Genomic DNA, 20,794 nt, shown 5'->3' on the forward strand with positions numbered 1-20,794 from the left:
TACAATCCCCCTCACCAAGTGTCACCGTTTCTGGTTGGACACAGTCCCAAAGATGTCATCACATGACCACCCAACCACCCCCTGCCCTCACGCGACTGCCATTGGTCGTCCGGCATTTCCACACTCACACTGCTCCGCCTTCCCCAAATAGCCAATTAGAAAGTCGGTGTCTAATTGGATGATTGTTAACTATTAGTCAAAACAGCCTTTAACCCCACCGTCGCCAATATTTTTTAAATAACTAATAACCAAAATTATTCACAGAAAATGAAAACAAAAATAATGCCCCTATGGCTTTCCTCCAGCGTTGCTTACAGCAGTGAATCTTTAATCCTGGCAGTTCTTCAGCCATGAGAGAAGCTCTCTGAATGAGGATGCCAATTTACTGCTAAATTAAGGGCAGTTTTTTAAGAACATAAGGCATAAGATAAGGAGTAGGCCATTTGGCTCTTTAAAACTGCTCCGCCGTTCAACAAGATTATGGTTGACCTTCTACCTCACCTACACCTTCCTGCACCATCCCCATATCCCCGAACTCCCTTAGCACCCAAAAATCTATTAACCTTTGTCTTGAAAATACTCGACGAATGGGCATCCACAGCTCTCTGGGGTAGAGAATTCCAAAGGTTTACAATCCTCGAGTGAAGAAATTTCTCCTCGCTTCACTCCCAAATGGCTGACCCCTTATTCTAAGGCTGCGACACTGACCAGGCATGTGCACAGGTCACTTTGGTACATCCATTTTTAATCCCCAGAGAAATAAATGCCAATCTTTCGGCTGCCAGGAATGTTAGTTTCTTGGAAGCACTAAATTCTGCGGCAAAATGCATGAAAGTGGGCACCACCTCACTTTGCTGCCCAATCTCCATTGTACTCACTTTCTGTGAAACGCATGTTTACACGGGCAGATCCCAAGCTCATCCTTTGGCTTGAATTCCTCCAAGCAGACTGCACAAATCTGTCAGGTGAAACAAAGATGCAGTCAGAAGTCAGTTTAAAAAAAAGACCCTTTGGGACCTTCAATAAAGACACCTGAGTAAAATAGATGCCACATAGACATTTGACTGAATTTGTGTAGTGCAGTTGCAATATGGCCCCGGCTGAGACTAGTGTAGTGGGGTTGACTGCAGTCCACTTCAAACTGTGAATTCCTGTTGTTTGCTCTATGGTTGTGCTTTATTTGAATGTTCTAAGGTTGTTTTATAATTGAGAATTGGGGTTGGATTTCGAGGTATATGTTAGATTCTTAAAGGAGGAAACAATGATTGCAAAAGGAAATTGGTGGGCGCTTGAAGGAAATAAACTTGCAGAACAACAGGGGCTGAGCGGGGGAGTGGGACTGACTTGATTACTCAGCAGGGAACTGGCATAGGCTTGATGGGCTGAATGGCCTCCATCGGTGTTGTAACTGTTGGACTCTACAAGTCCAATAATTATAACTCTTGATCAAGGGGCTAGCAGGTGCACACTGTTCCTGTAATAATTAATTTCAGGGATAGCGGGACTAACAACTGATAAGCTAAAGCTCTAAAGTTATACCGTCCTGGCACAAAATTTTAACCTAAAACATTCAAAAGCACAAACAGACATTAGTGCTATAATGGTGCTCTTATTAGGCCATAGGTAGATTCAGCTTTTGCTCAATTAGGTGGAACGCTCATCATCTGGGATTAGCCACCAATGTTCTTGGAGAAGATGTTGGCGGGGTTTTTAAAAATTAATTCGTGGGATGTGGTCATTTCTGGCTAGGCCAGCATTTATTGGCCATGCCTAATTGCCCCTAAGAAGGTGGTATGAGCTGCCTTCTTGAACCGCTGCAGTCCATGTGGTGTAGGTACACCCTCAGGGCTGTTAGGGAGGGAGTTCCAAGATTTTGACCCAGTGTTGCCCTATCCTGGGCAGATACAGCCAAAACATAAACAGAATTACCTGGAAAAACTCAGCAGGTCTGGCAGCATCGGCGGAGAAGAAAAGAGTTGACGTTTTGAGTCCTCATGACCCTTCAACAGAACTGAGTAATATTAGGAGAGGGGTGAAATATAAGCTGGTTTAAGGTTTGGGGGGGGGGGGTGGTGGGGTGGGGGGAGAGAAGTTGGGGGGGGTGTGGTTGTAGGGACAAGCAAGCAGTCATAGGAGCAGATAATCAAAAGATGTCACAGACAAAGGAACAAAGAGGTGTTGAAGGTGGTGATATTATCTAAACGAATGTGCTAATTAAGAATGGATGGCAGGACACTCAAGGTACAGCTCTAGTGGGGGTGGGGTGGAAAGACTAACAGGGCATTAAAGGTATAGATTTAAAAATAATGGAAATAGGTGGGAAAAGAAAAATCTTTATAAATTATTGGAAGAAACAAAAGGGAGGGGGAAGAAACGGAAAGGGGGTGGGGATGGAGGAGGGAGTTCAAGATCTAAAGTTGTTGAATTCAATATTCAGTCCGGAAGGCTGTAAAGCGCCTAGTCGGAAGATGAGGTGCTGTTCCTCCAGTTTGCGTTGGGTTTCACTAGAACAATGCAGCAAGCCAAGGACAGACATGTGGGCAAGAGAGCAGGGTGGAGTGTTAAAATGGCAAGCGACGGGGAGGTTTGGGTCTTTCTTGCGGACAGACCGCAGGTGTTCTGCAAAGCGGTCGCCCAGTTTATGTTTGGTCTCTCCAATGTAGAGGAGACCGCATTGGGAGCAACGAATGCAGTAGACTAAGTTAGGGGAAATGCAAGTGAAATGCTGCTTCACTTGAAAGGAGTGTTTGGGCCCTTGGACCGTGAGGAGAGAGGAAGTGAAGGGGCAGGTGTTGCATCTTTTGTGTGGGCATGGGGACGTGCCATAGGTGGGGGTTGAGGAGTAGGGGGTGATGGAGGAGTGGACCAGGGTGTCCCGGAGGGAACGATCCCTACAGAATGCCGCCAGGGCGGGTGAAGGGAAGATGTGTTTGGTGGTGGCATCATGCTGGAGTTGGCGGAAATGGCGGAGGATGATCCTTTGAATGTGGAGGCTGGTGGGGTGATAAGTGAGGACAAGGGGGACCCTATCATGTTTCTGGGAGGGAGGAGAAGGCGTGAGGGCGGATGCGCGGGAGATGGGCCGGACACGGTTGAGGGCCCTGTCAACGACCGTGGGTGGAAAACCTCGGTTAAGGAAGAAGGAGGACTTGTCAGAGGAACTGTTTTTGAAGGTAGCATCATCAGAACAGATGCGACAGAGGCGAAGGAACTGAGAGAATGGGATGGAGTCCTTACAGGAAGCGGGGTTTTACAGCCAAAACATCCCTGCTCTCTTTCCCTGTCTTATCCCCTCAGTTCTTGCCCCTGGGAATCAAATCCAGCTGCCTTTCATTAATCTCCTAATTCATGCACTTCCAAACCAACTCCACAGTTATTCAAAACAAAAACAGAATTACCTGGAAAAACTCAGCAGGTCTGGCAGCATCGGCGGAGAAGAAAAGAGTTGATGTTTCGAGTCCTCATGACCCTTCGGCAGAACTGGGTCATGAGGACTCGAAACGTCAACTCTTTTCTTCTCCGCCGATGCTGCCAGACCTGCTGAGTTTTTCCAGGTAATTCTGTTTTTGTTTTGGATTTCCAGCATCCGCAGTAGTTTTTTGTTTTTATCCACAGTTATTCAATTCAGCTTGCTCTAAGACACCCTGGATAATCTTCAGAATGTCACGGGAGGCAATCCAGAGGGTCCCCAAAGCCTCATTTTGACCACGTTCTCCTGGCTAGATGTGGAATGACACAGATGCTGGAATTTTCACTCTTGGGCAATTTAACACATCATGGCAAATAGATCTTGGATGATAAACAGAATTTGTTGTAGAACCATAGTAAAGTTACAGCACAGAAGGAGGCCATTCGGCCCATCTTGTCCATGCCAGCCCGAGAACACCCAGGTGCCCTTTCTAATCCCACCTTCCTGTACCCAGCCCATAGCCCTGCAGCTTACAGCACTTTAGGTGCAGATCCAGGTACTTTTTAAAAGAGTTTAAAGTTTCTGCCTCTACCACCAACTTGGGCAGCGAATTCCAGACACCCACTACCCTCTGTGTAAAAAAGTTCTTCCTCATGTCCCCCCTACACCTTCTGCCACTTATCTTGAATCTATGTCCCCTGGTTCTAGAATTCTCCATCAAGGGAAACAATTTTATCCTGTCCACTCTATCTATTCCCCTCATAATTTTGTACACCTCAATCAAGTCACCTCTCAGCCTTCTTTGTTCCAAGGAAAATAACCCCAACCTATCCAATCTCTCCTCATAGCTACACTTTTCTAACCCTGGCAACATTCTTGTAAACCTCCTCTGCACTCTCTCCAGAGGTATTACGTCCTTCCTGTAATGTGGTGACCAGAATTGCACACAATACTCCAGTTGTGGCCTCACCAGTGTTTTATACGATTCCAACATTTGAGTGCTGCACGTTAATGAAAATCTCCTTCATGCATCCTTCTGTCTACAAAAGATGATGGACATGCAGCAAACAAATCCGTTTCAGATGGGTGTCTATATATGGTGCACAGGAGTTGCTCAGGGTAGTCTCCTTGACCTAACCATCTTCAGTTGCTTCATCAATGACCTTCCTTCCATCATAAGGTCAGAAGTGGGGATGTTCGCTGCTGATTGCACAATGTTCAGCACCATTCACAACTCCTCAGATACTGAAACAGTCCACGTCCAAATGAAGCAAGGCCTGGACAATATCCAGACTTGGGCTGACAGGTGGCAAGTAACAGTTGCGCCACACAACTGCCATGCAATGACTATCTTCAACAAGAGAGAATCTAACCATCACCCCATGACGTGCAATGGTATCACCATCACTGAATCCCCCACTATCAACATCCTGGGGGTTACCATTGACCAGAAACTGAACTGTAACAGCCATATAAATACTGTGCCTACAAGAGCAGGTCAGAAGCTCGGAATCCTGCAGCGAGTAACCCACCTCCTGACTCCCCAAAGCTTGTCCACCATGTACAAGGCACAAGTCAGGAGTGTGATGCAATACTCTCCACTTGCCTGAATGAGCGCAGCTCCAACAACACTCAAGAATCTTGATCATCCAGGACAAAGCAGCCCACTTGATTGGCACCCCATCCACAAACATTCATTCTCTCCACCACCGACGCACAATGGCAGCAGAGTGTACCATCTACAATCATAGCAGGAACTCAACAAGGCTCCTTAGACAGCACCTTCCAAACCCACGATTACTACCATCTAGAAGGACAAGGGCAGCAGACAGATGGGAACACCATCGCCTGCAAGTTCCCCTCCAAGTCACTCACCACCCTGACTTGGAAATATATTGCCGTTCTTTCACTGTCGCTGGGTCAAAATCCTGGAACTCCCTTCCTAACAGCACTGTGGGTGTACCTACACCACATGGACTGCAGCGGTTCAAGAAGGCAGCTCACCACCACCTTCTCAAGGGCAGTTAGGGATGGGCAATAAATGGTGGTCCAGCCAGTGAAGCCCACAAGTCCATGAATGAATAAAAAAAAATCAATGTTTTGGGCCCTTTAGCCACGCTCACAAGAATCCTTGAAGTGGAGCTTTGGGCATCTGGCTCCGGCTGCCTTACCATACAGTAAAGTTTTTGGGAATGTGACCATCTTCCATCCTGCAGACATGCTTGAGCGAATGAAGCCACCTATGTGATGTGCGCTAACAAACTTGGGAGCTCTGCCTTCGCGAGGACTGCCAGGATATAATCAATGTTCCGCCGACAGCAAAAATAAATGGAATGAAAATCCCACGGGTTTCTGGGAACAACGGACAGGTCCTCCGTTACAAGTGAAATCGCTGTTATGGAGCTTTCCCCTGGTTCCGAAGTGCTGGGCCAAAGGATTGCAGAGACAGAAATGTACACAAAGGGACAGGAGATGGGGTCGTAACAAAACTGCCTGGGCGGGAGGAGAAAGACAATCAAACTCTCTACTCCCTCCAGTGGTTTGCTCTTTGTGGCTCCTGGCTACAAACATCTACTTATCAAGTTACCTGAGCTGTGTTGGGGATAGAATTCAGTTAAGCTCAGACATTTGCCTAAATGCAAAGAGTGAGAAATAAGAATGGGGTTGGCGGCTCTTTATTATAAGCTTCCCAGAGCACTACAAAATCTGAATTGAAAGTAACACACAATGCATTTGGCTCTCGATGTAAGGGCTGACATCAAAAGCCTTTGATCCCTTGGTTACCTGATTCCCCTTGAAGTGCTACTCGCTTCAAGGAGGTCATACGTCGGACTGGATGGGTTGCGATGCAGCAGGAGCTTGGCAGCTACCAGCCTTGTAACCACACAATGAACCCTTGTTCTTTACTCAGATCACATGAGAGATAAAAAGGTGTTTAAATCTCCAGCTTAAATCTCTTGTAAATGCTACATTCCAAAGAGGGATTCGCACAGACAATCCAGTCTCAGTCGGAGTTTATTTTTGGAGCTAAAAAGGGGCTCCCTGCCATTCTGAAGAATTGAAATTCAATGCTACTTGTACTGGATACTATTACCAGAGTGTGCACAGGGTTTTGAGAAGGGAACATTTTATCTACACAGTTAGAACACGTTTACTGAACAGGTTACGTGCCTTCAACTTACCCAACTGCTGCTGTTGCAGGTCTGGCCCATTCCAGACTCCTGCGCGAGGGCGATCACCCGAGCTATCTTTCGCTTTATCTGGAGGTTGAAAATGGATCGTGTCCGCAGGGACGCGATGTACAAGCCTCTAGATAAAGGGGGAAAAAACGTGCCCAACATCGCCCTCATCCTGATGTGTGCGGCTGCATCAAGCTGTGCGTAGACCCTCGGTACGCAAACACCAAGTGTCACTACGGGCTGAGGTTCAACCTGTCCCCGGTGTTGTGAAGGATGGGTCTGGCCACGCTGCCGCGGAACGCTCCAAGTAGTTGGACCGTGCCGTACCACCTGTCCCTGGTGCAAAAATTTATGCAGAGAAACACCTTTGACCACAAGTCCATCAGGCAGTGGTCGGCACGTAACGTCTTAGAGACCCTGCGGGAAAAGGAGAGGGTGGATCCTGTGGGATGGTTCCCCGAGCAGACTGTCAAAGTCATTTGGCAGAATGCCTCATCGCCAGAACTTTCCGACAAGCACCAAGATGTAGCTTGGCTGATGGTGAGAAAGGCCCTCTCCGTCAGATCCTTCCAACACGCCAGGAGTCTCATCCCCTCGGCACGTTGCCCTCGAGGTGGCTGTGGTGGGGACGAGGCCGTTGTTCACCTCCTTGTGGATTGTGTCTTCGCAGAGAAGGTCTGGAGAGAGATGTCTCTGTCGAGGTTCATCCCGAGCAGTTCTGTGACACAGGACTCTGTGCTCTACGGGCTGTTCCCAGGGATACACACCGAGACAAACATCAACTGCAGCTGGAGGATCATCAACTCGGTGAAAGACGCTCTTTGGTCTGCCCAAAACTTGTTGGTCTTCCAGTGCAAAGAGTTGTCCCCAACCGAGTGTTGCAGACTGGCACATTCCAAGATCCAGGACTACGTGCTGAGGGACGCACTAAAGCTTGGGGCAGCCGCCGCAAAGGCGTAATGGGGAAAGGTCGCTGTCTAAGACCTTTCTGCCACAGTGCACCGAGGTGACTGGGTACTGTTGAGAGCCCCTTGGGCTGTACAGCTCAAAATGAATGTATGCAGTGAATACTAAGTGTATTATAAATGTATTGAAGCACCTCAGAGTGCAAAATGATGTGTGTTGATAATTCCAATACCTTTGTCTGATTGTCTGCATTGACCATATTGAAATGATTGTAATATTCATTGATTGTATTGATGCACCTTGTGATACATGTGAAAAAGTTGAATCTGATTGTACTTATGTGATGGTGATTTTGAAATGGTGCGGAGTGTTCTTCCAGATATTTTATGAATAAAATATACTTTTCAAAAAAAAAAACTTAGTTTAATGTTCATGCCTTCTCCCCATCCCTCCAAGTTAGAGACTTTGGAACTTCTGGCCCAGATTTTCGTTACAATGGAAAGGCTCTCCATCGTGGCGAAAATCCCAGAAATGGCCACCCTGAACACAGCATTTCTTATTATTTGCAGGGGCGGGACTGGAGTCGGGCTGCGGTTTATACCTGCGCAGTTTACAGCGGCAGCTCTAGGAGTGTGCAGATTAGATCACGTGAGAGCTGGTCTGAATTGGTGGAGTCATTTGGATACCCAGGCACCCCTTTGGAGAGGTAAGGTATTCTTTTTAATCTGGTCCTACAACATCTTACGGAGAGATAAGGCACCCTTTGGGATTGTTAAAAGCAAACATGATTGTGTGTAAGAAGCGCATAAACTCCTTGGAGCTGTTGAAGCTGTCAAGGAACTGTCAAAAGACATTAAGAAAGTTGGCGTGGGGGGGTAAGGGCAAAGGGTGGTGGGTGGGAGGCATGGGTTGGAATGAGTTGGCACTGTTGGCATAGGGGCTATAAAGGGCCATGGGGATGTGGGGGGCATAGGAAATATGAAGGTCCATGGGAGTGGGTAGAGGGGCATGAGGTGGCATAGGGGGAATGAAGGACCATGGGGGTGGGTGGACGGCTTGAGGTGGCACAGATTGGCATGAATGGGGCATGGAGAGCATGTGGAGGGGGGGTTGAGAACATAAGAACATAAGAAATAGGAACAGGAGTAGACTATTTGATGCCTCGAGCCTGCTCCGCCATTCAATAAGATCATGGCTGATCTTCTTGTTTTTCGATTTCCACATTCCCATCTAACCCCGATAATATTTGATTCCCTTGCCTAACAAGAATCTATCTCTGCCAGATAAAATATTCAATGACCCCGCCTCCACCACCTTCTGAGGCAGAGAATTCCAAAGTCGCACAACTCTCTCAGAGAAAATATTTCTCCTCAACTCTGTCCTAAAAGGGCAACCCCTAATTTTAAAACAGTGCCCCCTAGTTCTGGACTCACCCACAAGAGGAAACATCCTTTCAACGTCCACCTTGTCAAGGCCGTTCAGAATCTTGTATACTTCAATCAAATCACCCCTCATCCTTCTAAACTCCAGTGAAAACAAGCCCAGTCTGTCCAACCTTTCCTCATAAGACAACCCACTCATTCCAGGTATCAATCTAGTAAACCTCCTCTGAACCGCCTCCAATGCATTTACATCCTTCCTTGAATAAGGAGACCAAAACTGTACACAGTATTCGAGGTGCGGTCTCACCAATGCCCTGTATAACTGAAGCATAACATCCTTACTTTTATGTTCAGCTGGGTGAGGGCTATTCTTTGTTTAAATCTTTTAAAAAAATAACTTAAACAAAGTGCTGGAGCACAGAAGCAGGCCTTCCACCCAGGCCCCCTCTGCATCCGGCAGCCTCCGCACTCATACCCGGGGGCAGTGGGCCCGACAATCTTGCCTCTGCCGGCCTGGGGGCGAAAATCAGGGCCTTTGTCTCCCCTCAGCATTGGGTATGCAGTAATGAAGAAGGTATCTTCAAATGTATTAACATAGCAGGAGGAAAATACACACAGGGAGACAAGTCAAGCCCTTGTAACCGGAGACAGGAGTGGCATGGCCATGGATCTGGTGCAGGTCATCTGTCTGACCTCTTAGCTAGGCAATGGCATAGGCCGGTATGGAGGCTGGTATAGAGATGATTCATCTCAGTGCCAATGGTGGGCTCTTGCTGTACACAAAATTGACTGTCACACTGGTCTCCATAACAACAATCACTGGACTTCACAGGAGTGCACTGCATGTGAAGTGCTTTGACATGTTTTTGAAAAGTATAAGCAGGAATCAGATAAGTCTTTCAGGGCAATGTAAGTAATTGTGATGAGAGACAAGGAAGAAACTTTCAGTCTACCTTCCACCTGGCACTTGGATAACCCCTCAGTTTTTACCTCCAATACCCTACCCCGGGCATTCCAGATATTAATCACTCGATACATGAAGTGCTTCATCCTAATTTTGGATTTTATCAGTATGCACTCTAGGATCTAATGTCGCTCAAAAGGTGCCCTCCCAATTCAATGGCAAAAAGTTTGAATTTCTCTAACTTCTTCATACCATAGAACCATAGAGAAGTTACAGCACAGAAGGAGGCCATTCGGCCCATCTTGTCCATGCCAGCCCGAGGACACCCAGGTGCCCTTTCTAATCCCACCTTCCTGCACCTGGCCCATAGCCCTGCAGCTTACAGCACTTTAGGTGCAGATCCAGGTACTTTTTAAAAGAGTTTAGAGTTTCTGCCTCTACCACCAACTTGGGCAGCGAATTCCAGACACCCACTACCCTCTGCGTAAAAAAGTTCTTCCTCATGTCCCCCCTACACCTTCTACCACTTATTTTGAATCTATGTCCCCTGGTTCTAGAATTCTCCACTAAGGGAAACAATTTTATCCTGTCCACTCTATCTATTCCCCTCATAATTTTGTACACCTCCATCAAGTCACCTCTCAGCCTTCTTTGTTCTAAGGCCTCAGCCTTATGGGCCTTCACTATATCCTTCCAGGATATTCCTCTTATGATTTCATAACCCAGACTAAACTGACAGAGTTTGAGCTAGTGACTTTCTGACTCTCAGATGAGAGTGCTACCATAGAGACAAGGGTATCTGTTGTTAGTGGCTAAATTGGCATGAGTATCGAGCTTTAGACTCAAGCAACCTGTCAGCTTAACTCCATATCCCTGCACCATGGGTCATTTTGGTCAGGGCACCATAATTACCAACAGTTATGAAATACATTTACCACAGGTAACTCCTTAGCCTCCTTGCTTTTCCCTTTCTCTTACAATCTTCCAGCTTTTCAAAATCAAGCAATTTGGATCTCAATGCCTTGATACTCAGGGCTGGGGGGTGAATTGGCAGATGAGGAGGGGGTGGGGGGGAGCATAAAATTGGGCACAATGCCATGGGCATCATTTCCGGCACCTAACCGCTCACTGCCACAGCACTTTTACCCATGATGGGTGAGGAGTTGGGTGGCCCACCCACCTGTGTGCCAGTTGAGGCCCTTAAGTGGCGAATTAATGGTCACTTAAGGGCCTCTTCCAGCTGCCCCTGGGATTTAAAACCATGGTGGGGTGGAGGCTGGCACCAAATATGAAGCCGACTTTCACTGTTGGACTGGTGAGGGCGGCAGGGGGGTGGTGGCGAGGAGGTATCTCCTTTACTCCTTTGGGCCCAATGGAGTCTCCCCTTCACCAAGGTATTCTGCCTACCATGTTTCTCCTGCCCCCCCGCCCCACCCTGTCCGCCTCATCCCTCCTACCACCTTCACTGGGGCCTCATAGCCTGGCCCTGGCGATTCCCCCGCCCTCTCCCCTCGCAGTTGGCTCTGCCGATGAGTGCCACTGGGCGATTGGATGCAGTCCCAGCAGTGGCCACGGCTCCTGGTGGTGCTGCTGGGTCTAGAGATCGGCCGGTTATTTGACTGGCCTGAGCACTCGGAGGCAGGACTTTCTTCCCAATGTGGGTGCAGGTGGAAGTCTCACCTCAAGCAAACTGACAGCCCGACAGCTGTCCCTGACATTTATGTCAGGGTCGGGGTGAGGGGTGTGTGGGGGGTGGCGGGGAGGGGGCAGGGGTGCTGGGGGTACCTGGCTCAGGTAAAAACCCAGCTACACAGTTTCTTTCCTACTCTTTTAGCCTGATGGTAACTGCTCTGCACTTGACTCTTTCCTGATTCTCAGCAAAATTGTGGCAGACCTTGGATCGCATTACACGTAAACAACATGATCATAGCAGACAAACACTTGTGCTGAAGTGACTGGAGGGCTGGAAAGCTTCTCTTATATGGAGGGAGAGGGGCCCTCAGGGGATATTTATAACCATCTAAATCTCATGCAAGGACACAGTGCTGAAGGGGCCAGAACATGAGAGGTGATCTGATTGAAATAGAAAAAGATTCGAAGGGGGCTTACATACATACATACAAATGAGGAGCAGGAGTAGGTCATTCAGTACCTCGAGCCCTGCACGGCCGTTCAACAAGATCATGGCTGATCTGATTGTGGCCTCAACTCCACATTTCGCCTACCCCTGATAACATTTGACTCCCTTGTTAGTCAAGAATCTATCTGCCTCTGCCTTAAAAATATTCATTGACCCTGTCTCCATCAACCTCCGGGGAAGAGAGTTCTAAAAATTCACAGTGCTCTGAGAGAAAAAAATTTCTTCTCATCTTAGTCTTAAATGGGAGACCCCTTATTTTTAAACTTTTGCCCTCTAGTTCTAGTCTCTCCCACAAGGGGAAACGTTCTAGTTAAGCCTCGTTAAACAGGCAACTGTCTTAGTGGCAGTTAACAGTCAATCACCCGAAAATCCTTTGCCTGAATCGGGCCTAAATTAGCTGTTGATAACTGTAGCAGGAAGCTAGGCTACAGAGTGACCCATCACAGATCTATATAAGAAAGGGACTTTTTAAGCGTGTGATCGGTAAGAGGTGCGTGATCAGTGAGTGGAGACTTCGGCCTGAATGAGACAGAGACAGAGACATAGAGACAGAGACAGAGAGAGTATATTTGGGAATTTCGTTCAAGTGGGAATTTGATGCATAGGGAGAAAGAGGTGCAGTAGGTAAGGTTTACTGCAAGAAGTGTGACTTAGAATAGAGTGTGGGAGTTGGGTAATTAAGGGAGTTAGGGGAGGAGGGGAAAGAGAGGCTCTTTTGCCTTTTGTTTTCTAACTTTCTCAGCCTTCAGGAAGTGGTTGTACTTGGCTACAGGAGAAGAAGCTATTTATTTGGTGAGTATCTGGTAAGTGACTAAGGTTTATTCTATTCCTAAGGTTCAAAATAGTCTAGCAACTGGTTGTAAGGTTTATAAAATATATAAAAACAAAAGTAAAGTATATAATTGAATAAAATAATTAAATAGTTAATTAGAACACATTAAGGATGTCAGGACAGGTGATGTGCCACTGCTGCAGCATGTGGGAGCTCCTGGGTGCCAGTTTGATCCAGGGCAAACATGTCTGCAGTAAGTGTTTGAAGTTTGAGCAACTTCAGCTCAGAGTTTATGACCTGGAGGCTGAACTACAGGCACTGCGATGCATCAGGAGGGGGGAAGCCACCTGGACTTTTTGTACCAGGAGGCAGTCACACCTCTTAGGACAGGGTCTTCTGATTTGGTCAGTGTGATTGTGAGTGTGGAAGGTAAGGGGGCTCGGCTCAGGGCAGGAGTGTGAGCCTCTGCAATCATCCAACAGGTTTGCGGTTTTTCAGCTTGTTTGGATGAGAGTGGGGGCTGCAGGGTGGATGAGCTAACTGACCATTGCACCATGGTACAGGAAGCCATTCAAGTGGGGGGAGTAAAAAAGAATGTAGTGGAGTAGGGGACAGTACAGTCAGAGGTATTGACACCGTTCTCTGCAGCAAAGAGTGTGAGTCCAGGTGGCTGTGTTGCCAGTCTGGTGCCAGGGTGCGGGACATCTGCTCAGGGCTGGAGAGGAACTTCCAGTGGGAGAGGGGAGGACCCGATCGTCGTGGTCCATGTTGGTACCAATGATATAGGCAGGACAAAGAAAGAGGCTCTGCATAGTCAGTATGGGGAGCTTGGAACCAAATTAAGAAGCAGAACTTCAAAGGTCATAATCCCTGGATTATTACCTGAGCCACGTGCAAATTGGCACAGGGCAAATCAAGTTATGGAGTTGGATATGTGGCTCAAAGACTGGTGTGGGAGAAGTGGGTTCCGGTTCGTGGGGCACTGGCACCAGTCCTGGGGGAAGTGTGATCTGTACCATTGGGACGGTGTACACCTGAACCGTGCTGGGACTGGTGTTCTTGCAAGCTGCTTAACTAGGGAAGTAGAGAGGATTTGAAACTAAATAGTGGGGGCGAGGAATCGAATTTGGGAAGATGTGGTAAATGAAAGAGCAGAGACGAGACAAAAGGAAAAGGTATTATTACAGGAAATGAAATACAAACCGTGACAGGAAGGGATAGAGAGTACAAATCTAACAGTGAATCAACAGATGAAACTAAGGGTTATAAAAAGTATAAAAGGATAAAACTAAAAGCTTTGTATCTGAATGCCCATAACATGTGAAACAATGAACTGAGCATACATGGAAATAAATAATTATGATTTGATAGCCATTACAGAGACGTAGCTGTAGGAGAACATGGATTGGGACCTGAATATTGAAGGGTCCAGGATATTTAGGAAGGGCAGGAAGCAAGGAAAAGGTGGAGGGATGGCTCTGTTAGTTAATGATGGCATTCGCACAATAGAGAGGGATGGCTGAAGTTCAGGAAACCAGGATGTGGAAATGGTTTGGGTAAAGATCAGAAATGGTAAAGGCAAAAAGTCACTTGTGGGAGGCCCCCTAACAGTAACCACAGGGTAGGGTTGAACATAGAGGAAGCTTGTCAGAAAGACAAGGTGATAATCATGGGAGATTTTAATTTACATAGACTGGAATAGTCAGATGGGCAAAGGTAGCCTAGATGGGGAGTTCCTAGAATGTTTTTTGGATAGTTGCTTAGACATTGAAGGTTATTGTGGAAAATAAAAGCTCATGGTATAGGGGTAACATATTGGCATGGATGGAAGATTGGTTAGTTAACAGGAAGCACACAGTAGGCATAAATAGGTCTTTTTCAGGTTGGCAAGATGTAATGAGTGGTGTGCCACCTATCTGTCATCATCAAATTTAGCAACCAGGCATTCGGTCCCTTCATCCAGGTCATTTATATAACTTGTAAAAAATTGAGGACCCAGCACTGATTCCTGTGGCACCCCACTCGTCAAATATTGTCAACCCCAAAAAGACCCATTTATCCCTACTCTCTGCTTCCTATTAGCTAACCAATCTTCTATCCATGCTAATATGTCACCCCTTGACTGACAGGATGTTATCCCTTGTGGGGGAATCTAGAACGAGGGGGCACAGTTTCAAAATAAGAGGTCTCCCATTTAAGATGGAGATGAGGAGGAATTTCTTCTCTGAGGATCATTAATCTTTGGAATTCCATAACCCAGACAGAAGTGGAGTCTGGGTCATTGAATATATTCAAGACTGAGTCAGATAGAATTTTGATTGATAAGGGCATCATGATGGGGGTGTGGGGTGGGATGGACAGCAGGCAGGAAATTGGAGTTAAGACTACGATCATATCAGTAAGGTCATGACCTTACTATGCAATGCTTCTAAAAAGACATTCTCAGCAGTGCAGTCCTGACATGTCTGCTTTTTGCTCCTTGCATAAGTGTCATTCTCTGCATGATGTAGACTTAGCATGACCTTTCATGCAGATAGCGAGTTCAAACACTTTAAATAAACTATTAAGCTCGTTACACCTCTGCTTAATCTTACAGGACTATTTGAAAAATGTATTGGATAATGCAAACTGAGACGACAAAATATCAGGAAAGAGGAATAGGCAGTGGGAATGTTAATCCCGCAGGATGCAGCAGAGGAGGGGGGTTTAGGGGAACCTGTGCTGTGAATTATCCAAATTGGGGGTAATTTCGCCTATTGCGAAACAGATGGGATTGGGTATACCACTGCTTAAAACAAATGTAACGGGACAGATGAGCTAGCCCTCGGCTTCTCAACTTCCAATTTTAGAGTGGGGCCAGAGGCCGGTCCCCACCCACTGTGGGGAACTAGGTCCCTGCCAGCAGAAGTCTTCGGCTCTGGAAGACGCCGGGCAAGGGGATTCTGTCAGACTGGGGGCTCTGCTCAGAACAGGAGCCTGAAGAAGCTGGGGGCGGAGTGTACACTCAGGGCGGGTTGAAGACAGCTGGAGGCAGGGCCTGAACTGGAAGGATGGGCTGGAGGATAAGGAGTGCCCAGGAGCCTTGGGGAGAGAGACAGAGCAGGATGGCAGCCAAGAGCTGGAGAGCGGGACAAGCCTGGTGGGTGCTGCACTGAGGAGCTGAGGACAGAGATCTGGAGCATTGGCAGTGAATATTCTCTGTAAATAGTTTGCCTCTTGGAGTTACACATGCCCTTGAAAGTTTATGTATTTTTGATGCTGGTTGAATAAAGAAACCTTGTATTTTAACCTTGGGGCTGCCTCTGTGCTTGAATCCCACATTATATCTTGGGTGTCAGGTGTGGGATTCCACAGCAGGGGCATCAGCTGATGGAGGACGAGATGGAATGGCCCTGTCCGAGATGGAACAGATGGTGGAAGAGTTTAAACTGGTGTAGTCCACGAGGGAGGCCAAAGCTGCTCCAGTATCGTTGGCGGCTCAGGAGTCTATGGAGGAAACCAAACCTTCAGACCAAGACCAGGCAGAGGCTCCCCAGCTCCCTAGGTGTATTCGCTTCATTTGGCAATGGAAGAACAAAGGTAAAACAAAAACAGAATTACCTGGAAAAACTCAGCAGGTCTGGCAGCATCGGCGGAGAAGAAATCAGTTAACGTTTCGAGCCTTCATGGCCCTTCGGCAGAACTGAAGCATAGTTAGAAGAAGGGAGAAATATAAATTGGTTTAAGGTTTGGGGGGTGGGGGGGGGGTGTGGTGGGGGGAGAGAGACACATTGAGGGTGTGGTGATTGTGGAGATGAGCAGATAATCAAAAGATGTCACAGACAAAAGGGTCAAAGAGGTGTTTTGTCTGAGAAAAGTGCTAATTAAGAATGGAGGACAGGATATTCAAAGTACAGCTCTAGTGGGGGTGGGGTGGAAAGGCTAACAAGGTTTTAGTTTTAGATTTAAAAATAATGGAAATAGGTGGGGAAAGAAGAATCTATATAAATTATTGAAAAAAATCTAAAACTAAAACCTTGTTAGCCTTTCCACCCCACCCCCACTAGAGCTGTACTTTGAATATCCTGTCCTCCATTCTTAATTAGCACTTTTCTCAGACAAAACACCTCTTTGACCCTTTTGTCTGTGACATCTTTTGATTATCTACTCATCTCCACAATCACCACACCCTCAATGTGTCTCTCTCCCCCCACCAACCCCCCCAACCTTAAACCAATTTATATTTCTCCCTTCTTCTAACTATGCTTCAGTTCTGCCGAAGGGCCATGAAGGCTCGAAATGTTAACTGATTTCTTCTCCGCCGATGCTGCCAGACCTGCTGAGTTTTTCCAGGTAATTCTGTTTTTGTTTTGGATTTCCAGCATCCGCAGTAGCTTTTAGCTTTTTGAAGAACAAAGGTACCCTGGTCAGATATTCTACCTGCCAACAGGTAGGGAGCCAGACAGATTCAGGGTAAGACCAGAGATACTCAATGGGCCAGTGGCCGAAGACTGGATTGAGGAGTGGTCAGGGTCCAGGGGCCTCAGAGGGAGCAGGCGACGTATGTGATGGAACATTTTTCTTTATTCATTCACGGGATGTGGGCTTCGCTGGCTAGACCAGCATTTATTGCCCATCCCTAATTACCCTCGAGAAGGTGGTGGAGAGCTGCCTTCTTAAGCCGCTGCAGCCCATGTGGTGTGGGTACACCCACAGTGCTGTTAGGAAGGGAGTTCCAGGATTTTGACCCAGCGACAGTGAAGGAATGGCGATATATTTCCAAGTCAGGATGTTGAGTGACTTGGAGGGGAACTTCCAGGCGGTGGTGTCCCCATCCATCTGCTGCCCTTGTCCTTCTAGATTGCAGTGGTTGTGGGAACAGATTGCTGCACAGCAAGTGCAAATCCAGTCCAAGCTGTCCAATCTCCACGGCAAGCCTTACGGCCGATGCCACCCAAGGGATAATCTAAAGAGGTGTTGGCACTGTAATGAGGCTGGACACTTCAAATGAGACTTCCCTAAAGAACCACAGCCACTGCACAGAGGCCTCCCCTTCCCAACAGACGTTAAATTAGCTGGGCCTCCCACTGAGAGCCAGGCTGTGTGTGATGGGAGGGGGTTGTTGGGGGGTAGCAATGCTCCTTTGAGAAGAGGTTTGGCCTTATGCACAGCGATAGGGTCTTGCCTTGGGGTGGGTGTTAGATTTGGCATGGAGGAGGCATTGTTCTTAATTGAAATTGGTGTCAACCATTACTCACCAGTTCTTCCAAGAGCATCTTGCTGAAGGATGTGAGTTCATCGATGTCACTTCCCTTCTCCGAATCTCCACTTTGCAAGGGTCGGACATCCTTTTATGTCTACATTGAGCTCTCCCTATCTGTCCTCCACACTTTTCATAACCTGGGGTTTCTGGTGGTGTGTGAACTTGATCGATGCCCAACTGAAGCAAGGAAGTTGAGAATACCTGTGGTCGGTTATGGTCGAATGTGTTAAGAGACATCAGGCATCCTTGGAAGGCATGCATGGTGATCAGTATAAGCAGGGGGTTACTAAGTCAGCCAGAGGGGGTCAATAGTCCTTGGGCTTGCTCTATGTACTCAAGCTATATCGGCCTGCGTAACCTATGATGGAGAAGCAGCTGCGTGAGCTTCTTGGTCTGCCTGGCTGCTCTAGGGAGTTTGCGCAAGGTTACGCACAATTGACTGCTCTGCTCCATGACTTGTTGAGGAAACAAGGGAGCGGGGGGGCAAAAGGACACACGAGGCATGATACTTCATAAACCGTCACAGGAAGATGGACCACAACATGTGAAGACTGCTTTTGTGCTCCCAAGCATAAGCTCATCTCATCAGCTGTTCCTGGCTACCCAGGTTTCCATCTCCCTTTCATACTGGAAACCCACGCCAGTTTCCTTGGCCTTACGAGTGGTGCTTTCACAGGTTCAAGGGCAGAAAAGAGTGGTTATCACTTCTGCCAGTCAGAGCCTCAAATTGATCGAGAGGAATGTGCAGAATTATTCCAGTATAAAGCTTGAATTGCTAGCTTTGTGGTGGACTATTTCCCAGAAGTTCAGAGACGTGCTGAGTCTGAAGTGTTCACAAACAGCTACCTGCTCAGCTACTTTCAAACGTCTGCTAAACTTGGAGCGACAGAAACCTGATGGGCTGCTGAACCTGCTCAGTTCCACCTCCAGATCAGGTAAAGGTAATGCAAATGCTGATGTCTTTAGTCGGAAAACTGATCATGGGAGTGACCCACCCCCGCCCGGTTAGAGGCGGCTATGCCTGATGCTATGCCAGTGCCTCAAACCAAATGCAGCATTCAAATCCCGATTCCTCATGACATCTGGGCTAGGATTCAGCAGAGTGTCACCGATGTGCTTATGAGGGAGCTCCAAACCAGGTTCAGCAGGGTACAGCCATTTTCACCTTTGCCATCCATCTCAAAAGAGGATCTCTGGCAGCTTCAGCTGGTCAATGCAGACATGGATAGACTTACTACTGGAAAGCCCAACATCCACCAACCTGCCCCCATCTGATGAGGGAGGCCAAACAGGCACAGAGACTATTGAGGTGCTGGAAGAGGATCAGGGAGGACGGTGGAATTCTCTATCGGGTAGTTCATGACAACAGGAGAGAGGTGAAGCCACTCATCCTTACTAACAGTCTCAAGCGTTGTCAGTGGTTCATGATCAGGCAGGACACCAGGCGCCAGAAAAGACAACTGCACTGACCAGGGAGTGGTGTTTCTGGCCTGGGATGACTGCTGGTATTGAGGACTACTGCTGGAACTGCGAGAGGTGCATTTTGGCCAAAGCAGGGAAGCGGCTTCATCCTATCCTGGGATCCCTAGTTGTCACCACGCCCCTGGAGGTCTTTACATTCCTTGACCCCAGTAGTAATGAACACGTTCTCATTCTCACGGATATCTGCAAGTTTACACAGGCTATTCTCATCCGTGACCAAGAGCCTCCGCTACAGCCAGTGTTAGTATGTGATTGGTTCAGCCGATTCGGTGTGTCCTGTCAGATCCACAGTGACCAAGGGCACAAATTTGAGAGTAAGATCCTAGAGGAGCTGTGCAAGGGATACGGCATTGACAACTGCTGCACTACCCCCTACCATCCAGAGAGTAATGGACAGTGTGAACAATTCAACCGTATTCTGCATGACCAATTGCACACCATGCCTCCTGAGAGTAAATGTAAATGGCCTGAGCATCTTTTCGAGCTGACCTATGCTTACAATAGTACCCCACATTCCTCCACGGGATACTCTCCACACTATCTCTCTTTGGAAGAGATCCAATTCTTCCCGTGGATCATCTCCTTGGGACCACCACACATTCAGACCGAGATGGCCAAGCTGACGAATGGATTGCTGAGTGTCACACGAGGTTAAATCAGGCGTTTGACATGGTGTCCAAGAGGATCGAGAAGAGAAGCACTGAAGAAAATCGCTACATGATCGCAAGACAGGCCAGGTGGGCCTTCCAATCAGTGCAAAAATCGTTCCTCCGGAACAGGAATATCAGCGGTCGGAATAAGATATAGGATATCTGGGATATCCTAAACCCCACAAGTCATCAAGCGACTTGACACAGGAGCAACACCTACGTTGTTGCTCCTGTAGCCGGAGGGCAGAAAACAGTTCACCGAGGGGAGTTGCTCAAGTCTGGCGGATGAAATTGGGGGGGAAAGCAGCTCACTCAACCGCATCGCTGAACCTGATGTGGCAGCGGTTCGAGCGAGGGAGGTTCGGATAGTAACAAGGAATTCTCCAGTATGAGGAGACCTATTCCAGTACTGCAAGTGATGACCAGCGGTGAGGCGGAAGCAACAAGTGCTGCCGATCATACAATCCTGGGAGACATGACCAACATGGACCACCACGTGGCCCATCCATTCCAAAGCCTGGTTCCCATTTGAAAGTACGGGTGAGGGGTTGGGAAAGGTCATCTTGACCGAACGCTGGATATCGCAGTGTAAAATTTGTGTTCCATGCCAACAAGTTAGTTACAATTCTCTCTTTATGTGGCAGCAGTAAAGACAAGAAACAGAGCAATAGCCCAGGATCCTTGAAGAGTACTGTGTACAAGCCTGGTCCCTGTATTACAGTTTGGGT

At 47.6% G+C, this 20,794-nt stretch overlaps 1 protein-coding gene across 5 annotated transcripts in view; it reads right to left on the reverse strand.

Moving 5' to 3' along the window:
- The window catches only part of rnf24 (ring finger protein 24), a 632,553-nt gene that overhangs the window by 472,902 nt on the left and 138,857 nt on the right, over positions 1-20,794 (reverse strand). For all 5 annotated transcript variants that reach the window (XR_013578203.1, XM_078554280.1, XM_078554265.1 and 2 more), the window contains exon 5: positions 879-958. Coding sequence is in view for 4 of the 5 variants with exons in the window: in XM_078554280.1 (XP_078410406.1) it covers positions 879-958 (80 nt within the window). In the remaining variant the exon portion in view is untranslated. The remainder of the gene's footprint in view (positions 1-878; positions 959-20,794) is intronic.

This window comes from Cetorhinus maximus, chromosome 1 (genome assembly GCF_964194155.1).
Source record: "Cetorhinus maximus chromosome 1, sCetMax3.hap1.1, whole genome shotgun sequence".
Taxonomy (NCBI): Eukaryota; Metazoa; Chordata; class Chondrichthyes; order Lamniformes; family Cetorhinidae; genus Cetorhinus; species Cetorhinus maximus.